Consider the following 23,033-nt stretch of genomic DNA (forward strand, 5'->3'; position numbering starts at 1 on the left):
AGGAGGGTACGACTCCAGTGATAAGGATACAAAACCCCACTTTTTCTTAAAGCTAAGAGCGTATATGGAAACTTGTTTCTGTTACAATAACGGCCAGGTTTAACGTCATGGGTCTGACAGTGTGAGCATGTGGCTCAGTCCAAGGTCTCCAAGACATACATGTGGTTTGAATACAGTTAAAACAACACAGTTTTCGGACGGGCTGTGCATCCAGAGTAACTTTGGCACGGAAAATGCCTTTCTGCTCAAATGACATGGGATAATCCAGAAACAGAGCAACAAAGCTGAGTTTCAAGGAGTGTCTCTCGGCGTAAGTGGAGCCAGTGTAGGGAAGAAAGCAGAGAGACGTTATGAAATAAAAGCATTAGGAGTTCTCTGCCCCTGATTTATGACTTAAAATCATTGTCAGACTGACTGTCAGGAGGGGCAGCTGGTAGGGTGACTGAGATGATGTGCCTCCAGAATTTCAATTTTAATTTTTTTGTTTGTTTGTTTTAATGGAAGACTTAGAGCTTTTGATTTTCTTCCAGTGATCCCTCTGTAATTGCTGTGTGATCCTGGACGTCAGCGTCGAAATGGGCAATGAGAACAGTAGTGCAGAAAACCAGGTGAGTGTGACAGTGTGGTTGCGTTTCCCTTCCCTACTAGCCTAGAGCAAACCTTACGGAAATTGGTTCACACCCCACATTTACCTTCTGCTCCCAGTTACACTCATATTTAACTGTCATTAATGGTAATTGAAGAGAACTTTTTGTTTGTTTGTTTGTTTTTTCTTTGGCAATGACACTGCCCCATAGCATCAGGGCGCTGTGCGGGTGGTTGCTCCCTGGGGGACGGGAGCTGCGGAGGATCCCCGTGGGGTGAGCAGGGCTGGCAGGAGACCAACATCCCATGGCATGGTGTCCCCCGGGGGAACTGAAACAGGGTCCTGGACTATGGGAGAGATCCTGGGAGCCAGGCAACGCCTACAGTGTCCTCAGATCCCGGACACACAGTAGCTTCTCCCTGTTCAGAAACGACCTTGCAACATGTGTGTGCAGATCCAGGAATTTATAGCCATTTCAGAAGGGTGCTTTGTTAATGCGTGTTGTTGTTTGGTGATTTATTTTTAAATTCTTGAAATGAAGGGGACCCATATGCTATGGCTAGTTGTGTACAATTACACTAGAAATTATTATGTTGATGTAAGTTTGAATAAAGTTGTAATTTATTTATTTCAACATTTAAAATATCAGGACATGTTTCATCCTCTCTTCTTCCATGTGCTATGGTGGAAGATAAAATGCATTAGGGTTTGTTTTGCTTCCACCTCAGATGGCATTGGGTATTTACTTTAATTTAAATACCCAGTATAGTAAATACCCGATACAGACCTGCTGTACCTTGTGCACTGCAAATGGACCCTCTCAAGGGAATCAGTATTCTGAATTAACCAGATTTTTTAAAAGAAAAATCTTCTATAATTCTTGGTTGTTCTGGACAAGTTGTATCCTTAGCCTATGATTTGGTCCCAGCTTTTTTCAGGGGTTGGGAGGAGGGGAATATGTTAATTCTTATAACTAAGGAAAGAGTGGTTCTTCTCCAATGTGTACAGCTTTCACTCAGGAAGTTTTTGAAAGTCATTTCAAATTTCAAGTTTTTTCAGGAGTCCTCCTGAGGCTGAGAAGACTTTCCTTAAAAGTTATTGAATTTATTAAGAAATGCAATAAAAACCTCTTCTAATAAGGAAAGTAAGCTTCTGGTCTCCTTTTCAGAACCAAAACAAATCGAAACACCCCCCCCCCCCCCCCCCCCCAAAAAAAAAACCCCAAAGCAAAGCAAAATAAATGCTAGAAAACCTAGCATGCTGGAAAAAAAAAAATTACTTTAAAAGTCACTACTAACACAGAAATAACAAGAAGTAGCAATAAAATTCTAAACGCCATTTAATTTGCTGAACAAGTGTGGTTTAATGAATTGTGAAAATTCACGCAGCCACTAAAACATTTAAATATGTTCATTTTTAGTCAGAAATTCCCAATGCAAATAAAGTCATCCTTATCCCACCAAGCCAAGGAACACAGCAGGTAGTGGATGATGAAACTGGTTTGCATGGTTTGCATTTCAGAACGTTAGCATCGAGCTTGGCTGCTCTTTTTCTTACGCATCTGCTTCTGGCTTTTGGGTTTTTTGACGCTGACTGCAAATTCACAAGTTTTACATTTAAGTTTTCAGCAAGTTGTAAAAAAAAATAATCTGGTTTCTTTTAACTTTTTCCTTTGGTAGCAATCTATGCTTTAGAGAAACGGCCTGTATTTGACCCTCCTTGCATCCTGCCTGTTCTTCCAACTCTAACACAATTAAAATAGCTCCGTGGGTGTTGTTCTAATGCTCAGTACCAATTGACATGAGTTGTTGTTTTTGTTTATGTATTTATCAGAGAACACCCTTGCCCAGTTCTGGCTCTCAGCTGAGTCATCTGGAAGCCGTACACATGGTTTGCATTAGAGACAGGAGAGCCCGTGCTAAGTTTAGAACTCATTTAATAAGAGGGAAGATCTGTGGAATAAATGTGCTACTATGCACTTAGAGAAAAAGTAAATACCCAATATGTCTTGTAATGCCAGCTTCTGAGGAACATATAATCTAAATTTAGTCGAAATGAGTGAGGATAATAAATAGATAAAATAAGGCTGGGGCCAGCAGTATATTTAACAATGTGATTTTATATGCACTAACCACATTCTGCTTTGCTATAACAGCACATGTCCAAACTGCTGAGAGATTTTAGGTTTGTACCCTGCTCTGTTAGAATGGCAAAGCTGGCTTCCAAACAAGGGTCTCTGTCAATGGCCCAGCTTGTTTGGCTTATGCTGAATTAAATATAAGCTATTTTTAAGATGCATTTTCCTTGAAAAGCAAAACTCCACATGAGGAGAAATGTGTTTAAATTGACAAAGAACCGATCTAGAAGAAGAGATATTTTGACCCAGTATGGCCCTTGAGATCCAGCCTTTAGCAAGGAAAATACAGGGGAAGTAAAGGAAGTATTCTTTAACAGGAGGTTATGAAAAGTACTACAGTTTATAGAACTCCAGAAGGTCTCAGCCATTGTGCTGCCCATTAGACACATCTTTCTTCATCCATCCAAATGCACTGGGTAGTATAGAGGAATGGCAAGGTCTGCCCTTAGGCTTTTCCCTGACTTTTCTGGACAGCCAAATGTTTAATAATCATCTGCATGTCCATAATAAATAAGAAAAATCATAGAATCATAGAATGGTTTGGGTTGGAAGGAACCTTAAAGACCATCTAGTCCTAACCCCCCTGCCATGGGCAGGGACGCCTCCCACTAGACCAGGTTGCTCAAAGCCCCATCCAACCTGGCCTTGAAGCCCTCTAGGGATGGGACAGTCACAGCTTCTCTGGGCAACCTGGGCCAGGGTCTCACTGCCCTCACAGGAAAGAATTTCTTCCTGAATATCTAATCTAAATCTCTCCTCTTTGTTCCCCCTCGTTCTATCGTTCTACTCCCTGATAAAGAGTCCCTCCCCATCTCTCCTGGACCTCCTTTAGGTACTGAAAGGGGCTATAAGGTCTCCTTGGAGTCTCCTCTTCTCTGAACACCACCAGCTCTCTCAGCCTGTCCTCACAGCAGAGGGGCTCCAACCCTCGGACCATCTTTGTGGCCTCCCCTGGACCTGCTCCAACAGGTCCATGTCTTTCCTTTGCTGAGGGCCCCAGAGCTGGACACAGCAGTCCAGGTGGGATCTCACCAGGGCAGAGCAGAAGGGCAGAATCACCTCCCTCGCCCTGCTGGCCATGTTTCTTTCGGTGCAGCCCAGGGTTATAGCTTCAGAGAGATCGATGTATCTGTGCTTCCTCAGCCCTTGATAGTCTGGGCTCGGATGACACTTATAAAGGAACCTGAGCTGACCAGAACCAACAAAGCTGTCTGCTGTCTGCTACGTTTGGCAGTGTGCGGGACGTGGTCGGTGTGAAGGATCGTTAAGCACAGCGTATCAGCTCTGCAGCCCAGCCTTGTCCATCCGGGGGTTTGTGCAGTTAATTCAGGGACCAGCTCCCAAAGCGATTGTACGTTACAGGATTATTGTTGACCGTAATGACTGTTTTTTTATCATGGTCTCCCATCTACTAGAATTACCCTTCTTACCAGGACAGCTTTGCGTTTATTTTAAAGTGATGGGTGGAGGAAGTTGAAAACTTCATAGTTCTGTATGGTAGAAAACACGAGCACAAAATTTTCTAAAGCTAGAACAGTCTGTATTTTCTAATATGTAATGATTTTCACCAGGGTTTTAATTCTTTCCACCCTCTGAAGTTCTGAAGAGGAGAGCTGTCCTCTTTCACAGCCTTTCTCGTGGTTACAGAAAAGTCAAAAGTTACCAAGTAACTGCAAAGCTCTTTGAAGGTGAAAACTGCTGCTGAATTGGAATTCTAGCAGCGTGTATTTGTGTCGAAGAGGGAATTTCAAAGTCAGTTACCACAGAAGTTATTTCTATATATTTTACATTATCCTTTCTTCTTCTTTTGTTTTCTGAATAAGTAAGTAGGCAACCAAAGCTGGTTATTCCACATCTATGTTACTGTCTGTTTCTCTTTAAACATAAATCTAAGGTGTGATGATCTTTTTTTTGTTTTTGTTTGTTTTCTACTGTGAAATGTGTGAGATGGTGCATAGGTGTGCATAGGTGCAGAGGGGCCATAGCTCCTGTAGAGTCTGTCTGAAGGGCCATGCTGTATCGCTGCTAGGATTTCTCTGTTTCACTGTTGTGAACAAATCTGACTGCTTCACATTCTGCAGTTAATATTCTGCATTATTATTTTTCTCATATTCAGATCCCAGTGTTGTGGGGATTGGCAGAGAATGCACTGGGCACATGAGCAGCTTCCCAGCCTTCGGTCTCCATTCCCTCAGCTGTTAACTGGGCAGATTCCTCCAAGCTCTGGTGCTCATACTGTGTGTTTACATACTTTTTGAATAGTGCAATGACATCTGTGTACATTCCATTGTTTATATTCATTTAGGAACAAAAATACATTCCCAATTTTCTGCATAATAATTTTGCCTACAGCATTTCAATGAGGTACCCTGCTACCCTACATGGGCGTTTGGGTTTGTTGCGTCTGCATGATTCACCACTTTTACTCTATAAATTATTATTTTCCTTCATTTTTTCCTTCCATTTCATCCACTGCACATGGGCAGTGCACAGGACAGTTCCACATCCTTCCCGTCAACGCTTGCCCACAATAGGGTGTTGCTGGCCCTTGGCTACAGGCCAGCGTGGCCATTACTGGTGCTTACATCATACCACCAGTCACCATACTCGTTAATGCTTACTCCCAATGGTAATTGCTACCGGTCCAATATTCTCTGGTGAGTAAAGCCAAGTATTTGTTTGAATTTACACAAAAAGAACATTGTCCGTTTTCAGGGAATTATACATCCATTTATGCAAATGCAGCAAATTCTTGGACACTTCTCACTGCAATGAATTATCTTTATACTTGTTCTCATCTTCCCTGTGAATGAGGGGAGGGGGATGAAAGAAGAATGAAGATCCAAAGTTGTGATGGGGATTTTAATTTGAAAGCACAGTTAAAAGGAAGCTGGAAGACTATTCCTTCTCTTCTGAATTGATGGTTAAAGCTTCCTTCACATCTGTGAAGCCACCACCATGGGAAATGTACATTTATGAATACAGATGAAAAGGAAAGATATTTTATATTTATAAAGAACCTCTATAATTATTTACCACATTTCACCATTTAGAAATAGTGTGAGAATGTTGTACCTACATTTTCCACAGCTATGGGTGGTTAGAAATTACTAGGCAACAAACACCACCGGCTGGGGAGCACCACAGAGCTTAGAACTCAGCTTGGAGACGATTTTCCCAACAGCACTTCATATGAATCTGAGAGCATCTCCTCAAGCGTTCCATCGTCAGGCCGCTAGGAACCACTCGTCAGAAGCTGCTTCAGCTAAAATTATACTGACTGGAAACTGCAGGTTGGGTGGTGAAGATTTTTTTCCCAAGATCATCAATTTTATTCTCTCACTCTCCTGCTCTATTTCATACACATGCCATCCTTAATGAAATAACCTTCTTGGTTGGAGAATTGGAGAAGGCCTTCTCCAATTATCAGGAAATGGACAAAGGAAAACAAGAAGCTGCAGCAAGACTAGTGGAGTTCCTAGGATAACGATGACTTCCTTTGCTTGCTGAACATAGATCACAAAAACAGACGGAAAGAGCAGGTTACCCAGAACCTGAAATTGTATCTATGCTTCCTTTAGCCCAGCACGGACTCGTGCTACGTACGTTCAAATGGACTAGGGCTTAAACACAGCAGCAAGTTGTTAAGAAGACACTTATGTTGACATTACAAGGATCTGAAGATAAACACTTTAGTGCTGTCAGTGGATCGGGACGGTCATAAACACGAACAATGAAGCCTGAGCATTTGAATTGCTCTTGCTGTAGCCGAGAGGAAGTTGTGTACTCAGTGGAGAATGCTAAGCCAAGGATGAGCTGATGACTATATATAAATATATGTATACACATACACACACACACGGGTGTTTATTTTTACAGTCGCAGCCAGAGTCATTTCAGGAGGTATTTCCCAGGAGGAAAAGCAACCCTTTTTCTCTAGGAAAAGGTCGTAGGTACTTGCAATAGAATGTTGTAACCAGAATTTTTCAAATACCATTGTTAAAATATCACGCTTTGCTTCTTGGATGTAAGCAGCAGATTAAATGAGACTGCCACCAAATGCCAATTTTTGCATTCCTGTGCCTTCGAGGTTTTTAATTAGAAAAGCCATCAACTTAAAATTCTACTCTTGCAAGAGACAAATAAACCAAGCCAGAAGCAATAGGAAATGACACCATTATTGATTAAAAAAAAAAAAAAAATCTACTATAATTGCAAAATTCTATACGGAATCTCCTTTAAGGAAAGTGTCTACTTTTTGCATCTGATCATGTCATAATTATATCCAACTAATTAAGTAGTCGTGATGTTTGGGAAAAAAACCAAGAAGAGGCCATGACAGTCCTTCCCCTCTAAACTGCTGTGCTCCAGCCACTCTCAACAGGGAGTGGGTACTAGATAATGCCGATTGCTGCACAACTTGTTTATCAAAATCAGAATTTAACTCCCTCGCGATGGGACAGAACTAAATTTTAGTGTAATTCTTGAGATCTTAACTGTCCCATGGACTTCAAGCTTGGCCCAGTATGTCAGGTACCAATTTGTTACTGTCCCGGGATCAGTAGTTTTGCTGACCAGTGTTCGCTGATTTGATTGAAAAGTTCTGGTTGTTAAAGCAATATCCACTCATTATCTAATTTTTATCTATTTTGGTACCATTTCTCCAATCAATGGAGAAATAATGGTTCTCCAAGGATACAAAGATTAAACAATCTAATTTACTACTCAGTTACTCTCCTCAGAACAGCAAGGGGAAAAAAAGCCAGAAGAGCAAAAATGTAGCTCCTGAAACCTGCTCTGTCTTAAAAAAAATACAACAATCATTTTAAAAATATGATTTCCCAACCATGTGACCTGCACGAGTCTGGTTTTAGAAAAACGTGACCTTGAAAACTTTTCTTCTCTCCTCTTTGGTGATACAGACCGGGTTAGTCATATTCCACGGGTGTTGGTTGCTGGTAGGTATCAGGGTAGGAGGGAGACGCTTGTGTTAACTCGATTGTCTTAAGAATCGCAGCAAGCCATTTTCTGGCATCTCAGTTCTGTTTTCAAGGAATGGATTTAATGCTGAATTACTCTAAAAATACCGAGGAACAGCCTATTGATTAAGGGTGTGGATGGACAACTTTTCACTCCCTTTCAGGTGGTTCTGCAGCAAAATGAGCAGTCGCTGCATCGCGTGGCAGTGGAACCTCTCCAAACGGCACCATGTGCGCGGTTTTTAGCGTGATGCTACAGCCCCACACGTGGGAGCGGTTTGGCTGAGGAGGAGTGTGGCCCTGATGGGGACCGTGTCTCTGTCCCCCCCCACCCCGTGCAGTCAGTTTGGAGACTTCTTCATTCTGAAACCGGAGCTCAGGCACCACGGGGCCCGACTTTGCTCCGTGTCCCGGCGTTCACCCGCACCGCTGCTGCCTGCTCCCATCGAGGAGTTGGTGGCTGGGGGAGAACAACCAACACTTCTAGCAGGCAGATTTAAAAAAAATAATACAAACCTCCCAAAAAAACCTACAAAACCCCCCAAAATTCTATGAACTTCTAACGGAAATTTCCCTGCCCGTGGCAGGGGGATTGGAACTCGATGATCTCTAAGGTCCCTTCCAACCCAAACCACTCTATGATTCTGTGATTCTGTGAAAATATGGAGAAAAATAAAAGGTAAGTTCTGGTTTATTGATTGAGACTTGTAAAAGCTTGTTCCAGCTTCGTCGTCCCCCCCCACCTTCTCCCAATAACCAGAGGGAGTTAGTGGGAATGGAAACTTAATGTAACTCTTCAAAGATGACTTTGACCGAGTCAGAGCTCTGGCATGTTCAGCGAGGGCTATAAAAGGATGTGTGTATAATGGAGGAATGTTGCAGAGGGCAGATGTATAAGGAAGCAAGAAAGGAAAATCAAGGGAAGTTCACTTATTTGGAGGGGTTTGGGTGTGAATTCTGGGTGTTAAAACCAGTCCTGTTTTGTGCTTTGTGAGCAGGAGGCTGGTGGCTCGTCGGGAAACAGGAGGCTACAGGGCTGTGCCGGGCCCAGGGCTGGTGCTGTGGCTGTGAACCGGGAGGGGAGCCCGCGTTTTGGGAGCTTGGCTGTGAACAGGCTCCCATCCCATCCAGCATTAAAAGAATTTCTCTCTGGTATGATAACTTTAGCCAGAGTACAGCAGCGCACATAATCCTTTTGGCTACAGCGTTAATGGAATTCTCTTTTTTTTTTTTTTTTTAACTTTTAGGCTCCTGCTCAGGAAAATAAAGTGTTCCTGTAGATTTACTTTGTGTTCGTGCAGAATCCAATGCTTCTGGAAAGGTTTCATGCAAATTACATTACATATTTCAGGAGAATCCGTTCTGTTCATTTAAATAGTCTGCTGCCTTAAAACAAAAAAAGTACAGGCTGTTTAGTTTTCCTTGTGTTGTTTGTACACTCTCTGTGACAAACTTGGTTTGTTTGTTCTTGGGTTTTTTTAATTGTCGTAGACTTAAGGGAAAAACTGCTTAGAACCTTTGTGTTCTGATTTTTCATATAATTATTTCTCTTAAGTCTTTCAATTAAGTAACTTTTTATAATCTCAGAATCCTCTTCAAAAAGGAGTGTGCTACATTTGAAACGAACACGGAGCAAATTCAGCTGCAAGCTTCTGTAGTAACTCGCTTCAGAGGCTGTATGTGTCGAAACCTCAAAAGTAATTTATTTAACAGCAGCTTTCTGATGATACTTTTGAACAAAACATGGTCTTTCTAATTGTTTTCACAGATGTTAATTAAAAATAAAAAAGCATGCTCTGCAAAGCTAGTTCAGCACCTGATTTGCATAACTAGCTTAAATTTGAAAAATTTGATAGAGAAATTGAATTACATTTTTCTGCTGGCTGGCATAGATTCACAGAGCATGTTCTTTTGTGATGTTAAATTAATTCATTAAATGTATCAGACCAATATGTAAAGTTTTTCTATATCTTGGAATATTAGTAGTTCCTTTTACATTTGAATATCTACATTAAGATTTATTTTAGATTATTGTTAAAATCCTCCTTTGAACTTCTTTTGAAAATTTACTTTCCTGGCCATGTGTGCTCTTGCCTTACTTTGCTTTTTGATCATTTAAACACCTGACAGCCTGGAAAGAGAGAAAGAAGGGTGACAACAATTCAAACTCCTCTCTGCTCCAACAGGAGCTATGTTACAAAGATTGTTTTAATATATGTTAAATTTGGTCATGTCTGGAACTGGAATAACAAGAGTCAAGATTTTTCTGTGGCCAATGATGTTGCTTAGGGGTAACTGGGAGTTGAACTACAATTTCTTAAACATTAGATCCCTGAAAGCCCAAAACTATTTAAAAACAAACAAACAAAAAAGCCAAAACCAACCAAGCAACCAAAAAAAACCCTCACCAGCCCCTCCCAAACAACCTATGGAAAATGTTAAAAGTAGTCTTCAAAACGGTGCAGGTAACTAAGCTGTTTTGTTGTGATCGTTCTCTGTGCCTTCTCCATCTGCCCCTCCCGGGGGGTTTTATTCAGATAATAAGACGTGGTGTAACAGCTGATAAAATCCCTGGGACACGGGCCCTTCCCTGTGTCTCGTATGGGAACGTCCCAGTTGGGATGAGAGGAGGCATTCAGGTATAGCAGGCACGTAACTCTCTGTATGATGTAGTTCACTTGTGATTTATGGAGATGAACAGTGACAGTAAAATCCAGCAAATTTCTACCAAAATGGTTCTGGCCCCCAAATCTTCTGTGAAGTCTCAGACTCAGGGAGTCAATGACAAATTAGCCTAATGCCACGTTACAGTTTCAAACTGTCCTAAAATAATTGTACCGCTGCCTTGTAGCCGGTAGATGTAACCCCTGAGTTGGGTCTCCTTGTATCTGTGAGTGCTGTTTGAGCTTTGGTAGCCACGGGCTATTGGATTTGTCGTACGACAAGCTGGTGAGTAGTGTTTCTTTGTCAATTATAGCATCATGACTGAGCCCATGTTGCTGATTAACTATCAGTTACCATGTGGCTCGTGGGATTCGTGGCTCTGGATGGTGATCCAAAGGACACTGGTTCTCTGCACAGAGAGGAATTTTACTTTAGAAACTTGTGTGCGGGGGGCACCTCTGTTATGCTGTGGTGGCTCCAGAAGTTGAATGACTGCAGGTCAGTAGGACAGAGGATTGTAGCCTAAAGGCGCCCTTTGAGTTAAGTGGCCAATCTTGTGAAAGAGAGATTAATTGGAAGCAACGTGTGGGTACTGAGAGTGCAGTAGATTAATGACTTAATTCTTTGCCGTATTCCTTTCTGCCAATGGAAGATGATGGAGGCTTTAGAAGAAGGAGACAAAACGTGCAGCTCTCCATCTTCTGAAGAGAGTTGTGAGGCATTCCTCCTGCCTAGCACCCAAATCAGCTGAAGAAAATTTGAGATGGTGGTAGCAGAAAGGAGGAAAAATAAAGAATTAGTTCTCACTGCTCTTGCCAACTGCTGGAGGCATCTGGACAAATTTGTAAATCGGCCTAATTTCTTGGGGTTCTGCTTGTGGTTCTCCCTCCCCTCCCTGCCCTGCTGGGAAAGGAGAGGTGATCACTTTTGTCTGCAAGTGGCCTGAAAATGATTCTTTATTTGGCTGCCACTATGTTCACCTCCCAGACTGTAGCTGACCCAACTGTAGCTCTCGCAGTAAGACGTGACACATTGACTAAGTAAGAGCGTGGCACTGTGGCCACCTTGCGTGGCTTGTTGTGGCTTTACCAACCTCCTGCCTTGCTCTTGTCCTGCTTCCCTGGTGGGCGAAGGCCAGCGCAAGCTCTGAAAACTGACTGTCCATGGGGTTGGGGACACCTAGTCCCATGTGTTAGGCTGATGGTTGGACTAGATTCTAGTTCTCCTCTTCTGCCAAGATATAAATACCCCCACCTTGGCTTGGTCCATTTTCTAAATGCTAACTGGCAAGTGGGTGGGCTCTGGGTTATACTGGTGGTCTGAGTGGCGACTGGGCCATGGACAGGCTCCAGCATGATCACATATGGCCCCAGAAGTCACTGTTTTGGTTGGTTGGGGTTTTTTCCCTGATAATTAATTTAATAACGCATTTTTTTCATAGTTCTTTCTCTCCACACACATGTATGCACGCTGAAATAAGTTCTCCATGCAAACTTTCTCAAGCAAACAAAAGCAAAGCTGCCCAAAACATAGCACCAAGAGCAAAACAGAGCCCCGCAAGCTAACTAAGCTCTATTTTTATATTTTTTTTCTGGCTGGGAGAGACAAATTTCCTTGTATAAATCTTGACATTCTAGTATTTTTTTGCCATATACTGTGGTTTTGGGGCCAACATATATACTTAGATAAATATTCCAAATGCCAGATGTCAGCACATGCTGGGTAAGTGCTTAATAATCATGAAACCAAGAGCCCTTGGTCTATCCCAGCGGAAAGCGGTGTGATAAAGGAGACTTTTGCAAACAAAGCGGTAGTGAAGGCATTCCTCCAGGGAAAGGCAGAGGATATGAGAGTTAATCAAATTTGCCTTAAGTCTAAAGGAAGTCTTTTTATATTTTCAGTACGCCCTGACCTTTTCAATTGCTCGTTACATGGGCTTTTCTTGTCCACTGGGTGTCTCTCATCCCTGGCTCTGATCACAAGCAGCCTGTGGTTGTGTGAGAGCACACCGTGTTCACACAGAGAAGTGTAATTGTGTAAACAATAGCTTTCTGCAACGTATTGACTACTTCTAGAACAAAATAAACCTAAAAATTGAGAGTGAAAAAACCCAGGAGATTAGTCGGAATTGTGTACTGTGCTTTTCATCTATGATGTTATTCTGAAGTGGTTCTCCCGTCGTCGGTACATACACTTACGTGTCTTTATGTTAAGTGTGCCTTAGGCTTTTTACTTACAGTTAAGAATTAAAACAACAGTGACTGTGTGTTGAGGGTGATCTGATGAAGCAGTTTTCCTTCTCTTTCACTGTTGCTTGATGTGCCAGAGGAGTTGAAATGGAGCTTCTTCATTCAGACATAATTTTTGCTTTACACTTAATTGTTTTCCTCCAGTTCTTTTGTTGTACTTGAAGAACATCATAAGCTACTGTTCAAAGCAGCTCTTACCAGCTCTTCTGCCAAAATAAATTCAGCAGGAAGGTGCCACTACCTGTTGTAAGCAGCCCCCCAGGGGTGCTGTAGAACCCCAGGGATCTGCAGGCACACCGCAGGTCACAGCCCTGGCACTTGCACAGGATTCTCTTCCTCCCTGAAGCAAAAACAATAGTTTGCAATAGGAAAAAAAAAAAAAAACAAAACCAACCAAACAAAAACAACCCACACGAAAAAAACCCACTCATGTAAAGTCATGTCTCTATGGATGAAGATCTGAAGATCCCAGGCAAATATTTACCCATGAGAAGAGGTGATGCATCATTATCACATTTGTGTAATAGCATTTCTGTAGCTATTCCTACGTAAACTGCAGCATGCCGTGTGGCTGTTATTACAGAAAGGCAGTGTGATGAGGAATCAGGCCCTTCATTTCAGTTGCGAGGCATTCTGAGCTTTGTTGAAGTGGAAGGGAAGGAATCTGGACTTGGATTCAAGTGCTGGATCTTGATTGACATTGGCTTTATCTCTCACTTGACTCCAAAGATACTGCTAATATTATGAACGTCAAAGTTTGTGGCCTGTTTCCATCCTTTCTCATTTTAAACTTGCTTTGCAAGGAAATATTTGCCAATCTTGGAAAAAGAGAAGATGATACCCTCTTTGGGTCAGTAAAGGCCCTGGCTGCTTTAAAACAATTGTTGCATTCTTCTCTCCCTCTTCTTTTCCTAGTATTTATTTTTGGATCAACCACTTCCTTCTGTTTTTCTGTTGTTAAAAAAAAAAAAAAAAAAGCTTGGCTTTGAAACCTGCAAGTTCCATCAAAGTACTGAAATCTACCACAGAAGTTGTCCGTCAGTGGGCAGAAGAAAACTCCTGAAGTTTATGTATTCTCCAAAATAACAGTAGCTTTTTAAATTGTTCTTTTTTCATTCTAGAGTGCTCCACAAGATTCAGAATTAGGCCAACCTCCTGGTCACGGGCATGGGTTAAAAAGGAGCCCTCAGGAAAACAGCGTAGGAAGGTCTGGAGGTCAGGACATCTCTGACCTTCTTCCTGCTGCTGTGCAACCGGCTGGGAGCATGTCCCCATCAATTCCAGGACCTACAAGGTAAGAAATGAAGTTTCTTCCTGTGGATAGAATCAAAGTCCTGCTGCTGTTGATAGTTGGGGCTGTTTGTTACGTTTCACTTCTTGTGTTTTTCAAAATCTGTCTTGTGTGATTTTCCAAATCTATCATCCTGATGGATGATGATGGTTCAGTCTTCAAAATAACCCGACAAAATGTGACTACTTACTGTTTACCAAACTGCCTTTCTCGCCTTACTGCATAACTATAAACAGGACCCCAGCTGTTGTAGTAACCCTTGACCTAAACTTCCCATGCTTTGTGCTCGTTCTAATAAACTCTCATCCAAGATGGAGAAACATTGAAGAGTCTTTTGTAGTAATGTATGATTGTGAAGTAAGACGTAATGGCAAACAATTGCAAAACGCCGTGCTCAGCTCTGTACAACAATCCTACTAAAAAGTACCAACCCAGCTAATTGCACTCTTCTAAATGTCTTAAAACTCACCCGATACTAAATAAATAGGACTACTTTCAGAGTTCGGGTGCTCTTCTGCGCTATTAAGGATGGCAGAAGGTAACGTAATCTGGATTTTATTAAATATCTCAAAGGGAATATTTTGTCTGAAGCATTAATGCTTTTTTACTTGAATACTTGAATTTTGTGACTAGGGTTTTCATCTGCTTCAATGAAGAAATTACCTAATACCAGTGTGATTTTAACACAGGGCTCTGTACTTTCCAGATCATCAACGTTACCTGTGATAGAATGATAAATACAACTTAGTAGGAGCAGCGGTAACTTCCTAATCCATGTGTAGGATTTTTAGGCCATGGGCATTTTTTTAAGTGTTTTCACGAATTTTCTTTAAGACTGGAGAATTCACTGCGGAAAGATTTGCCACATCCTTTTCAAGTGGATTATGTGTGATTTGGGCCCTTTTCTGTTTCCACCAAGCCTGGCCACCGTTTCCGATTGCCACGGTCTTTGAAAGATGCAAACTGGAGAGATAAAAAACAAGAACAAACAGTCGTCAAGTCAAATATTTCAAAAGCTGTAAAGTTGATGCTATCCCAGGCAATAAACTCTTCTTATCCCTTTTTTTAAAAAAGAAATGAAGCATTTCTTTACCGAGAGGGTGGTCAAACACTGGAACAGGCTTCCTAGAGAGGTGGTCAGTGCCCTGAGCCTGTCAGTGTTTAAGAGGCATTTGGACAATGCCCTTAATAACATGCTTTAACTTTTTGTCAGCCCTGAAGTGGTCAGGCAGTTGGACTAGATAACCATGGTAGGTCTCTTCCAATATTCTATTCTATTCTAAAATTACTGATATCATGCAACAGTTTGTGGCAGTTTAAGTCCAAATGCAGGTATTAAGTAAGATCATAATCACCAGGGAAATTTCAGGGAAACTGGAGACGTGGCATAATCTGAAAAGACTTAGCAAGGAAAGCAGCTTACTTTCTGGAAGGGAGAGTTTGGCTGTGCTGTGGAGTTCTTATGGTTCAGTAGGTTGTCATACTTCAGTACACACAGAGGAAGATATTTACTATTAATTTTATTTCTTGTGACTGCCACTAGCACATCTTAATTATCTACTGCAAAGAATAAAGTCTGGGCAAGACTAAGATGGCAAAGTCAATTTGCAATGATAAAGATATTTAGGTTTGAAGTTTAAAGTGATGAAAGGTTGCACTTCTTTCCTAGAGATGTACGATTATTTCTTTTCTAATGTGCCATCACCTTACTATCCAGCACCAGGGCTGTACTGAAACAGCTCTTCCTTGGGTGAGTTCCTCACGTCTTTGAGACTATCTCTCCATTTTCATGTCTAATGAGGAAAACCCTAGATGTCATTCACACTAGTTAGGTTTGGAGTTGTGATGTAAACTTGGGCAGGGTGAGAATTTTAGATGCATATTTTGTTTGTCTGTTATTTCAGTTAACAAATACTCCATGTATCCTCTAGCTTCTAGTTTCTCTCGACAGTATTGTGCAGAATCACTATATTGTATGTGTGTGTAATGGTGAGTAACCATGCTCTCCTAGCTGAAGAATATATATATTTCTTGTTAACTGTTAAAATGTGATGCATTCTGATTTATGACAGTAAACTAGTCATTTTCTTCTATTCCTATCAGTATGCAGGTAATATTATGGGAAGGGGGAAAAAGTTAGAGAGGAAATGATGGGTACTACCTGCTAAATTTTATAGTAGGCCTATCATGACTAACATTCCTGCAAATTAGAGTTGTTTGTGAAACTGCAAAATGTCAGGTATTAGATTGTGTACTTAGAACTGCAACACCCTCTGACTGACAGCATTTGTACCAGCATCCTCCTGAGGCAGTGTTTGTGCCGACTGTCAGGACCTGCCTTAGGTACTGCCTCTGTCCTGAGAAGGAAGCAGCAGCAGAACTCACTGCAGAGAGCTTAAATTGTGTATTTTCTTCTTGTTTCTCAGAAAGCATCTCTATACAATTACTTTCTTGTCCACATTTTAAGGAATATACACAACTTTCTCCAACGGCTGCGTATAAAGACCCTTCTAAGCCGCTACCAGGGAAGAGGTGGGCACTGTACCACTGTGAAACACTCAAAATGGAAAATGTCCTTCAGCTCCCTGCCCTAACACTAACTCCCACCAGGGAACCTTCACAAAGCAACTCATCTCTCTGAATTTAAGTTTCTGCATCTGCAAAATGGGTATAGAACGTGCACGGTGCTGTATGTTGAAGAGTAAGAGACTCTTAGGTGTTGCCAGAAAGCACCAAGAAGTATTGAGAGACTTAAACTTCCTGACATTCTTGCTCCATTCATTTGTGGAAATATAAGGAGTTCAGGTACATGAAATCAGCAAGGTTCCACCTAAGAGCCCTGAGGAAATAGCTTTCCATCACTCCTGTGATGTTTGGTTCATTTTTAAAGTTCGAAATACATAAAATCAAGGAGGGGACTTTAGGGGAGGGCAGTTTGTTTTACCCTGGTCAGTACCCTGGGTGAACCTTTGTATCTTCATTCTGTGGCCAAGGTTGGGCAGTCCTGCCATCGAAAATGGCCTCTGTGGGAAACAAAGCTACAAGGTCTGGGCTGAAGACCTCACCATGGCTTTTGACACAAGAAGAAAGGACCTGTCTTACTGGTGGACTCTCCTTTGAGAAGGCAGAAATCTACTACATGTGGTGCAAAACTGATAAGCAAGTTCCATTCTTCCATTTGTTTGGCGACTTTGGTGTCGCAGAATTTAACCCTCAAGTTATTGTCTCCATGCTATTCTTTTTCCAAACCTGCTGTTCTTCGTAAGGTGCTTTAGCACACTGTAGGGCTCAGAACAGCAGCTTTTCCATACATTCATTTTTTAATCTCGAAGTAGCGAGTGTCTCTCTTCTTCCTCCAGTAGCGATGGTAGAGATAAGTGGTTAATGGAGCCTGATCTGAAGCCAGAAGTCCTCTGACAAGGAAGCGGGCCAGAAAATTTTCTCTCTGTGGGTCTGGATTTTAGTGGAGGCACAATTCCAGGCTCCAGCTATGAGCAGGTACAGGAGGATTAAGCATGAATGGAAAAATAACAGACACTGGAGCTGAGCTGCGTGACGGTTTACATGAGCGTCAGCAATTCTTGCACGTGGCCTTTTGGAAGACTGCGTTAACTGAAGGAGCGAGTAGTTACACACCGATGTGGTTTGAAACTATAGACTGAGTACAGTTAATTAACACAAGGCTACGCCGTCACCCACCCAGCACACTCAGCTGTCCAAACTGGGGTTAGAATGGGCCAGTGGTCGCAACAGAGACTGTGGGGTGGGGTTATCTTGGGTTTTCAATATTTGTGGTTTGGCTGCAGCAAGTGCAGTCTTGCTTGCTTATTTTGGGTTTTTTTAATACTAGCATAGGCATTTTGAGTTGGGGTTGTTCAGCCTGGAGAAGAGAAGGCTCTGGGGAGACCTTAGAGCCCCTTCCAGTACCTAAACGGGGCTACAGGAGAGATGGGGAGGGACTCTTGATCAGAGAGTGGAGCAATAGGATGAGGGGGAACCTCGTCAGATGAGTCAGCTCCAAGGGATTCATAAGATTCTTGTTCCGGGAAACTTATTAGAAGGGCAGGAGCTCAGGCAATTGCTTTTTCTTTAGCCTTGCTCCTGAAACTGCTGGCACATGTCTGTTTTCGTGGCTTCTAAGTTATATCCTGCCAAAATAGAAACAAAGACAATAAACGGAAAATCTTTGAAGTTTCAGATTCCAGGCTGTTTATTTTTAACTCGCTCCCGTGTGCTGCTTGGGACGCATCTTTTCCACCCTGAAATGAACTCTTACAGTCTTAAGAGCCTATGACCTGCCATCCTCGGCTGGAGTATCTCTGTGTGGAAAACTACCATGTTTGCTTTTTTCCAGTCTTCTGGGTGGCTTTCTCCAGTCGTCCACAAATTCTCCAGAATTCTTTCAATCACTTTTCAATTCTTATGTTTTGGAATTCAAAACATTCATGACTCTTATTTTAAAATACTGCACTTGAGTCCAATTTTTTTCACCTGTTTCTCACTAGTTCTGTATTCTGAAACGTGACACCCTCAGCAATTAATCTGTAAATTAGTCTGTGTGAAATAAAAATGCTGAAGAACTAGGATAGTTAGGAAGGCTGAGGCTTTGCACTGGTGCCTGCGGAGATGTCCCCGTGCCTTTCTCCTGGCACACACGCGGAGGGAAACGCCTGGGGAATCCTGAGCTGGACAACTCGACCCCAGAGAGGCATTTTTTCCAGGTTTAGCAAGAAAAGGTACCCAGCCAGAAGCAGTTCAGGGGAATAAATGCTCTTCATGGATGACCTCGGCCGCTCTCCTGGCTGGAGAGCTGTGCACAGATGCCGTGGGATCCACAGAGCCACTGCAGAGTGACAAGGCTGAAGCTGCCACACATCCTGTGGGGACATCCCTGCGGTGCCATGCTTCCTGCTGCCTCTCCGGATAACTTGGAGGGAGACCAGGAGCCGGTTGTGGGACTGGAACTGAAGATCTGGCCGCGTTTGTGTGCTGCAGCAGTACTACAGCTTTCTTTTTTAATGTTAGAATAATGTAGTTGGGTCATACTTAAAATATTGCAGGCCCCGCGTTTATTCTGTGTATGGAACAAGGAGGTGAAAAGTGATTGGGGGTGGGGGGAGAAGGGCAGGACAGTTCCCAGGAGGATCATATAGATCATTACTCCTGCTTCACTTTTTCCTGAAAGCTCAGCCGTACAGGGAGGGTGGGGGAAGCTGGCTGCTGTTCGCAGCCCTTTAGCGATGATGGATTTCTCATGTGCTTGTTTACACTGAAAAGTTCAAATAGTGACTTGCTCTGCCTCTAAAACTCTGACTTTTTTTTTTTTTTTTTTTTTTAAAGGGAATGTGGAAATTATTTCCATGTTCCTAATTAGCTTTCAGTACCTCTTAGGGACAGATTAAAGCGCAGGATTCTTTAAGTTAACTCAAGTCCTCCAGTACAGTGTGTCCAAATGTGTAATCTCAAAATGTAGACGCTGATCTCTGGTGTGTCAGGGGAAACAGAACAGAAACATTTGAGAAGCAGCTCTACGTGTGCCACGGTTGCCGAGCTGGCTGTGCATCTGTCCCCTTCAGTGCTTACTAAATTCATCCTCAGATTTCAGGCTCCTGGGAATATAATCACCAGGGCTCAGAGTTACGTCTCTGTATGTGACCTCTGGGTTTCACGGGCTTCAGCACTTGGTGTTTTTCCCGCACAAGGGTGACTAGGTGGGAAAAGCTGCCAGTCCTTTCAACAACTGCTCCATGTTTTAGAAGGAATGCAAAGGAATAAGAAAAGGAAATTTTAAATTATCTACAATTTTCTGTTGCTGGATCATCGTTTCTTGTTGTTTATCGAGTAGGCTTAACATCCTTGGGCATCTCTCACCAGAGAGCTTTTGGCTGGCTGCTGTTGGTTTTATCTTCTGTTCCCTTGCCTTTGCTGTGGATGGTGAAACAGAGTAATTCAAGTTGCGACCTCAAGTGTTAATGACTGGTTGACTGGGTATGGATTTTAATCCAGAGTATTCATGGGAGATGCACCATGAATCATTGATTTCTTAACATCCTTTATAGCTTCACACCCTAAACACAAACCAGGCAGCACTGTCCTAATAAACACCTTAGTAACTGGGCAGCGCTCTTGAATTGTTCCAGCATAATTCCAACTTACCACAGTATATTCTGAAGGTGGAAGAGGTTAACTACAGGTATTAAAAATTAATCAGTAAATTTGCAATGTGCTTCCAAACAAGCAATTTCTCAGTAATTATTGATGCAAAACAAACACTTTAAACTTATAAAGATTTAACTCATTGTTATTCGATGTTGTAACTGGAAGGATAGCATTCATCTGGTCAGTATGGTAGGGCCTTGAACTTGCTAATCCTTAATTATGTGCTTAACTTCTAAAACAAAGGAAAAGTTCCCTTTGATAACTCTTGAGTGCAATGGGACACTTGAATAGTTCAAGTTAAGTATGCACCTAGGCCTTTGCATGGCTACATTTTCTTTTTTTTTAACATATCATCATTTATGTGCAGCAATTATTCCTAGCAAAGTGACTCTTTCTACCCTAAGTGCTACACGAACTACAAGGAACTCTAATGTTCTTTCATGCTTTGTCATTTGCATGTTTTGTTTTAAATATTACCCTACAGTATGAATTTTTCCCTTAATAATATCAACCTAGTTCAGATTACAAACAGAAGAGATCAAGTCATTACAAAAGAGAACCCGTGTTATTTTCCTGTGTTTAAAAAAAAAACCCAACATTTAGGATCATGTTGATTGTAGTAAATAGGTTGTTCGAAAATACATGCTCCCTGCAGGTAATTATTGATTGCTAATAGATTTTCATGTAGATTGGGTTTTACTCAGGGGAATTATGTTCAACATGCGGTGTCATTTCCCTGTAGTGTTACTCCCTTTAAAAAGAGTTGGAAGATAATGGGACTAGTTGTGACCTTAAGAGGTCATCTAGTCCATCCTCCTGCCCTAAAGCAGGATCAACTGTGCTTAAGTCCTTCCCAACAGATGTTTGTCGAACCCCAGCAGAGTCTTGCAGGCAGAAAAGCAAGATGACAGAAGATGAAAAGGAAGATGTAGATTCTGTTCCCTGTATAGTTTTCCTTGTTACCTACATCAGAAGGAGAAACATAAATGGAGTTATCCAAACAGGTCAGTCTGGACATATCTTATTATGATTGGAAACTCGAACCTTTCAATTCTCTGTGAGGTCCTGAATAAAACATTGAAGCAGCTGAAGCAGCACAGGTGATGAATCTGTACTACTGCATTCCAAAAGTTGGGGTTTAAGTTGCTGTCACAGCACGTGCCAGCACTGTCACTTTAATTCTGTTCAGCATACATTAATTACAAAGTTGTCCCAATTCCTTCACCTGCTCCTGAGTAAAATGAACAGGTTTTCAGCATTATTGAACACCAGAAAAACTGGTTTAGTTGGTTCATGATGCTGGATAGCCTAGTTCATAGCATTGTCCTCTGCCCTTGAACCTGCCAAGTCACAGGTTTACTGCTATGGCTCCTCACAAAGTTACTACCAGCCTGGCAGGAGGTAGTTCATAGTTTTAGCAATCGTATCCAAAAAAAGGTAACCACTTCAGACACGTTTGGTACTGTTTCATATTTAATAGCAAATAGAAGTCTAATGTAACGAAGAAGTCATAACTGTAAAGATCTTAGAAAAATTTCGGTCAGCTGAAATCTGTAAAATGCAAATATATAATGATGTATGGACTGTGGGATGAACATCAGCAATGCTTCAATCCCAGATTTATTACGCTGCTTTTCGTAACTCAGTTGACGTAGGGGATTAACGACGAGTATAGAATCAGAGGTTAAAGATAAGTGATAAGGAGAAACTGTAATTGTAGGTGGTGTTTTCTACTTTTTCCAGTGCTCAGTTTCACAGAGGTTAAAGAACCTCACACACCCCCTGAACCTGCACCCAACGTTTGTTCCCCCCCCGAACACCATACCTCTGACAGGGACACGCTGCCAGGCTGCAGACCCTGGGCATGACCCGGGCAACTGCTAACGAGCAATTTAATCAGTCAGAAGAGAAACCTGCAACAAGAACAAAAAGCTGGAATGGCAATAGGCTCCCACTTTTCCATCCCCTCCCCAATTCAGTGCTGAGGTTTCCGCCCCTCCTCTTCTAATTAAGAGTCCCTGAGTGCAAAATTAATGTCAAATGATAAAGTCTATTCCTTCCTTAGGGAAAGTCTCGTGGCACCTCCCTGTTGTTTGCTCAGTTCCCATCATGCCCCATGTTGTCAGAGATCCAACAAATACCCGATATTGCGTTGCCACCCGTGGTGTTCCCAGAGTCAGTGAGTTTTACATGGATGGGTGTCTTCCAGGTGCTAGGAAAATAAAAAAAACTAGGGCAAAAGAATTTTTAAAAGTTTAAATAAAATGCGTTGGTGTTATAAATTAAATGTACAAACTGATGCCAAGAATTGCTGAAACGTGGTTAAGCTATAAATTAATTGTGTGGTAGAGATATTTTACCTTAGATTTGAGGAAAATTTCAATAGCTCCTTAAAGACTAGTTTATTTTCCATTGTAATGACTCTGAAGAAGGTTTTTAGGGTCTAAGACAGGCTCACGTTCAGTTTTATGTGCAGCCCTCTCATAAAGATATTGTTGCATTGGGCAGTTCTCGGTATAAGGAGGGGTTTTGCCCCCCCCGGAAGGGCAGTTTGTGTACCATAGCACAGCCAGAGAGCTTCAGCGCTGCTTCCACAGTCACCGAAGGGGAAGTGTTTGTATAAACACAGACCTAAACTGCAGGGACCCGAGCGCTCCTCACTGACTCACTTTTCAGTCATCTATTTTGTGTGGGCAGAGAAGGGGAGAGAGGCTTCTCAGATTTCTGGAGATTACTTAAAATCCAATCCGTGCTCAGCCTTCCAGAGGGTGTTTTAAGCATCTTTTATAAAACTCCAGTTCATAGGGCACTTGGAATTTCTGAAATGTAGCACAGCTACGCTGTGGCAAAGCTCCAGCGATGGGCTCACCAGGAGCGACCCGTCCTCGTGCAGCGATGGAACCGGAGCACGCTGCCGTCACACCGACCTCCGAGCATTTGACAACGTCTTGTCTGTGTATCTTGCTTT

At 42.1% G+C, this 23,033-nt stretch overlaps 1 protein-coding gene across 1 annotated transcript in view; it reads left to right on the forward strand.

Annotated features, from left to right (window-relative positions):
• Window positions 1-536: 536 nt before the first annotated feature.
• Window positions 537-23,033, forward strand: part of TACC2 (transforming acidic coiled-coil containing protein 2) — a 128,877-nt gene continuing 106,380 nt past the window's right edge. Inside the window, exons 1-3 of the mRNA XM_074158964.1 lie at window positions 537-608; window positions 2,007-2,066; window positions 13,737-13,909. Of these exons, the coding sequence (XP_074015065.1) occupies window positions 576-608; window positions 2,007-2,066; window positions 13,737-13,909 (266 nt within the window). The 5' untranslated portion in view covers window positions 537-575. The remainder of the gene's footprint in view (window positions 609-2,006; window positions 2,067-13,736; window positions 13,910-23,033) is intronic.

The sequence above is a fragment of the Numenius arquata genome, chromosome 15 (assembly GCF_964106895.1).
Source record: "Numenius arquata chromosome 15, bNumArq3.hap1.1, whole genome shotgun sequence".
NCBI classification, from domain to species: Eukaryota; Metazoa; Chordata; class Aves; order Charadriiformes; family Scolopacidae; genus Numenius; species Numenius arquata.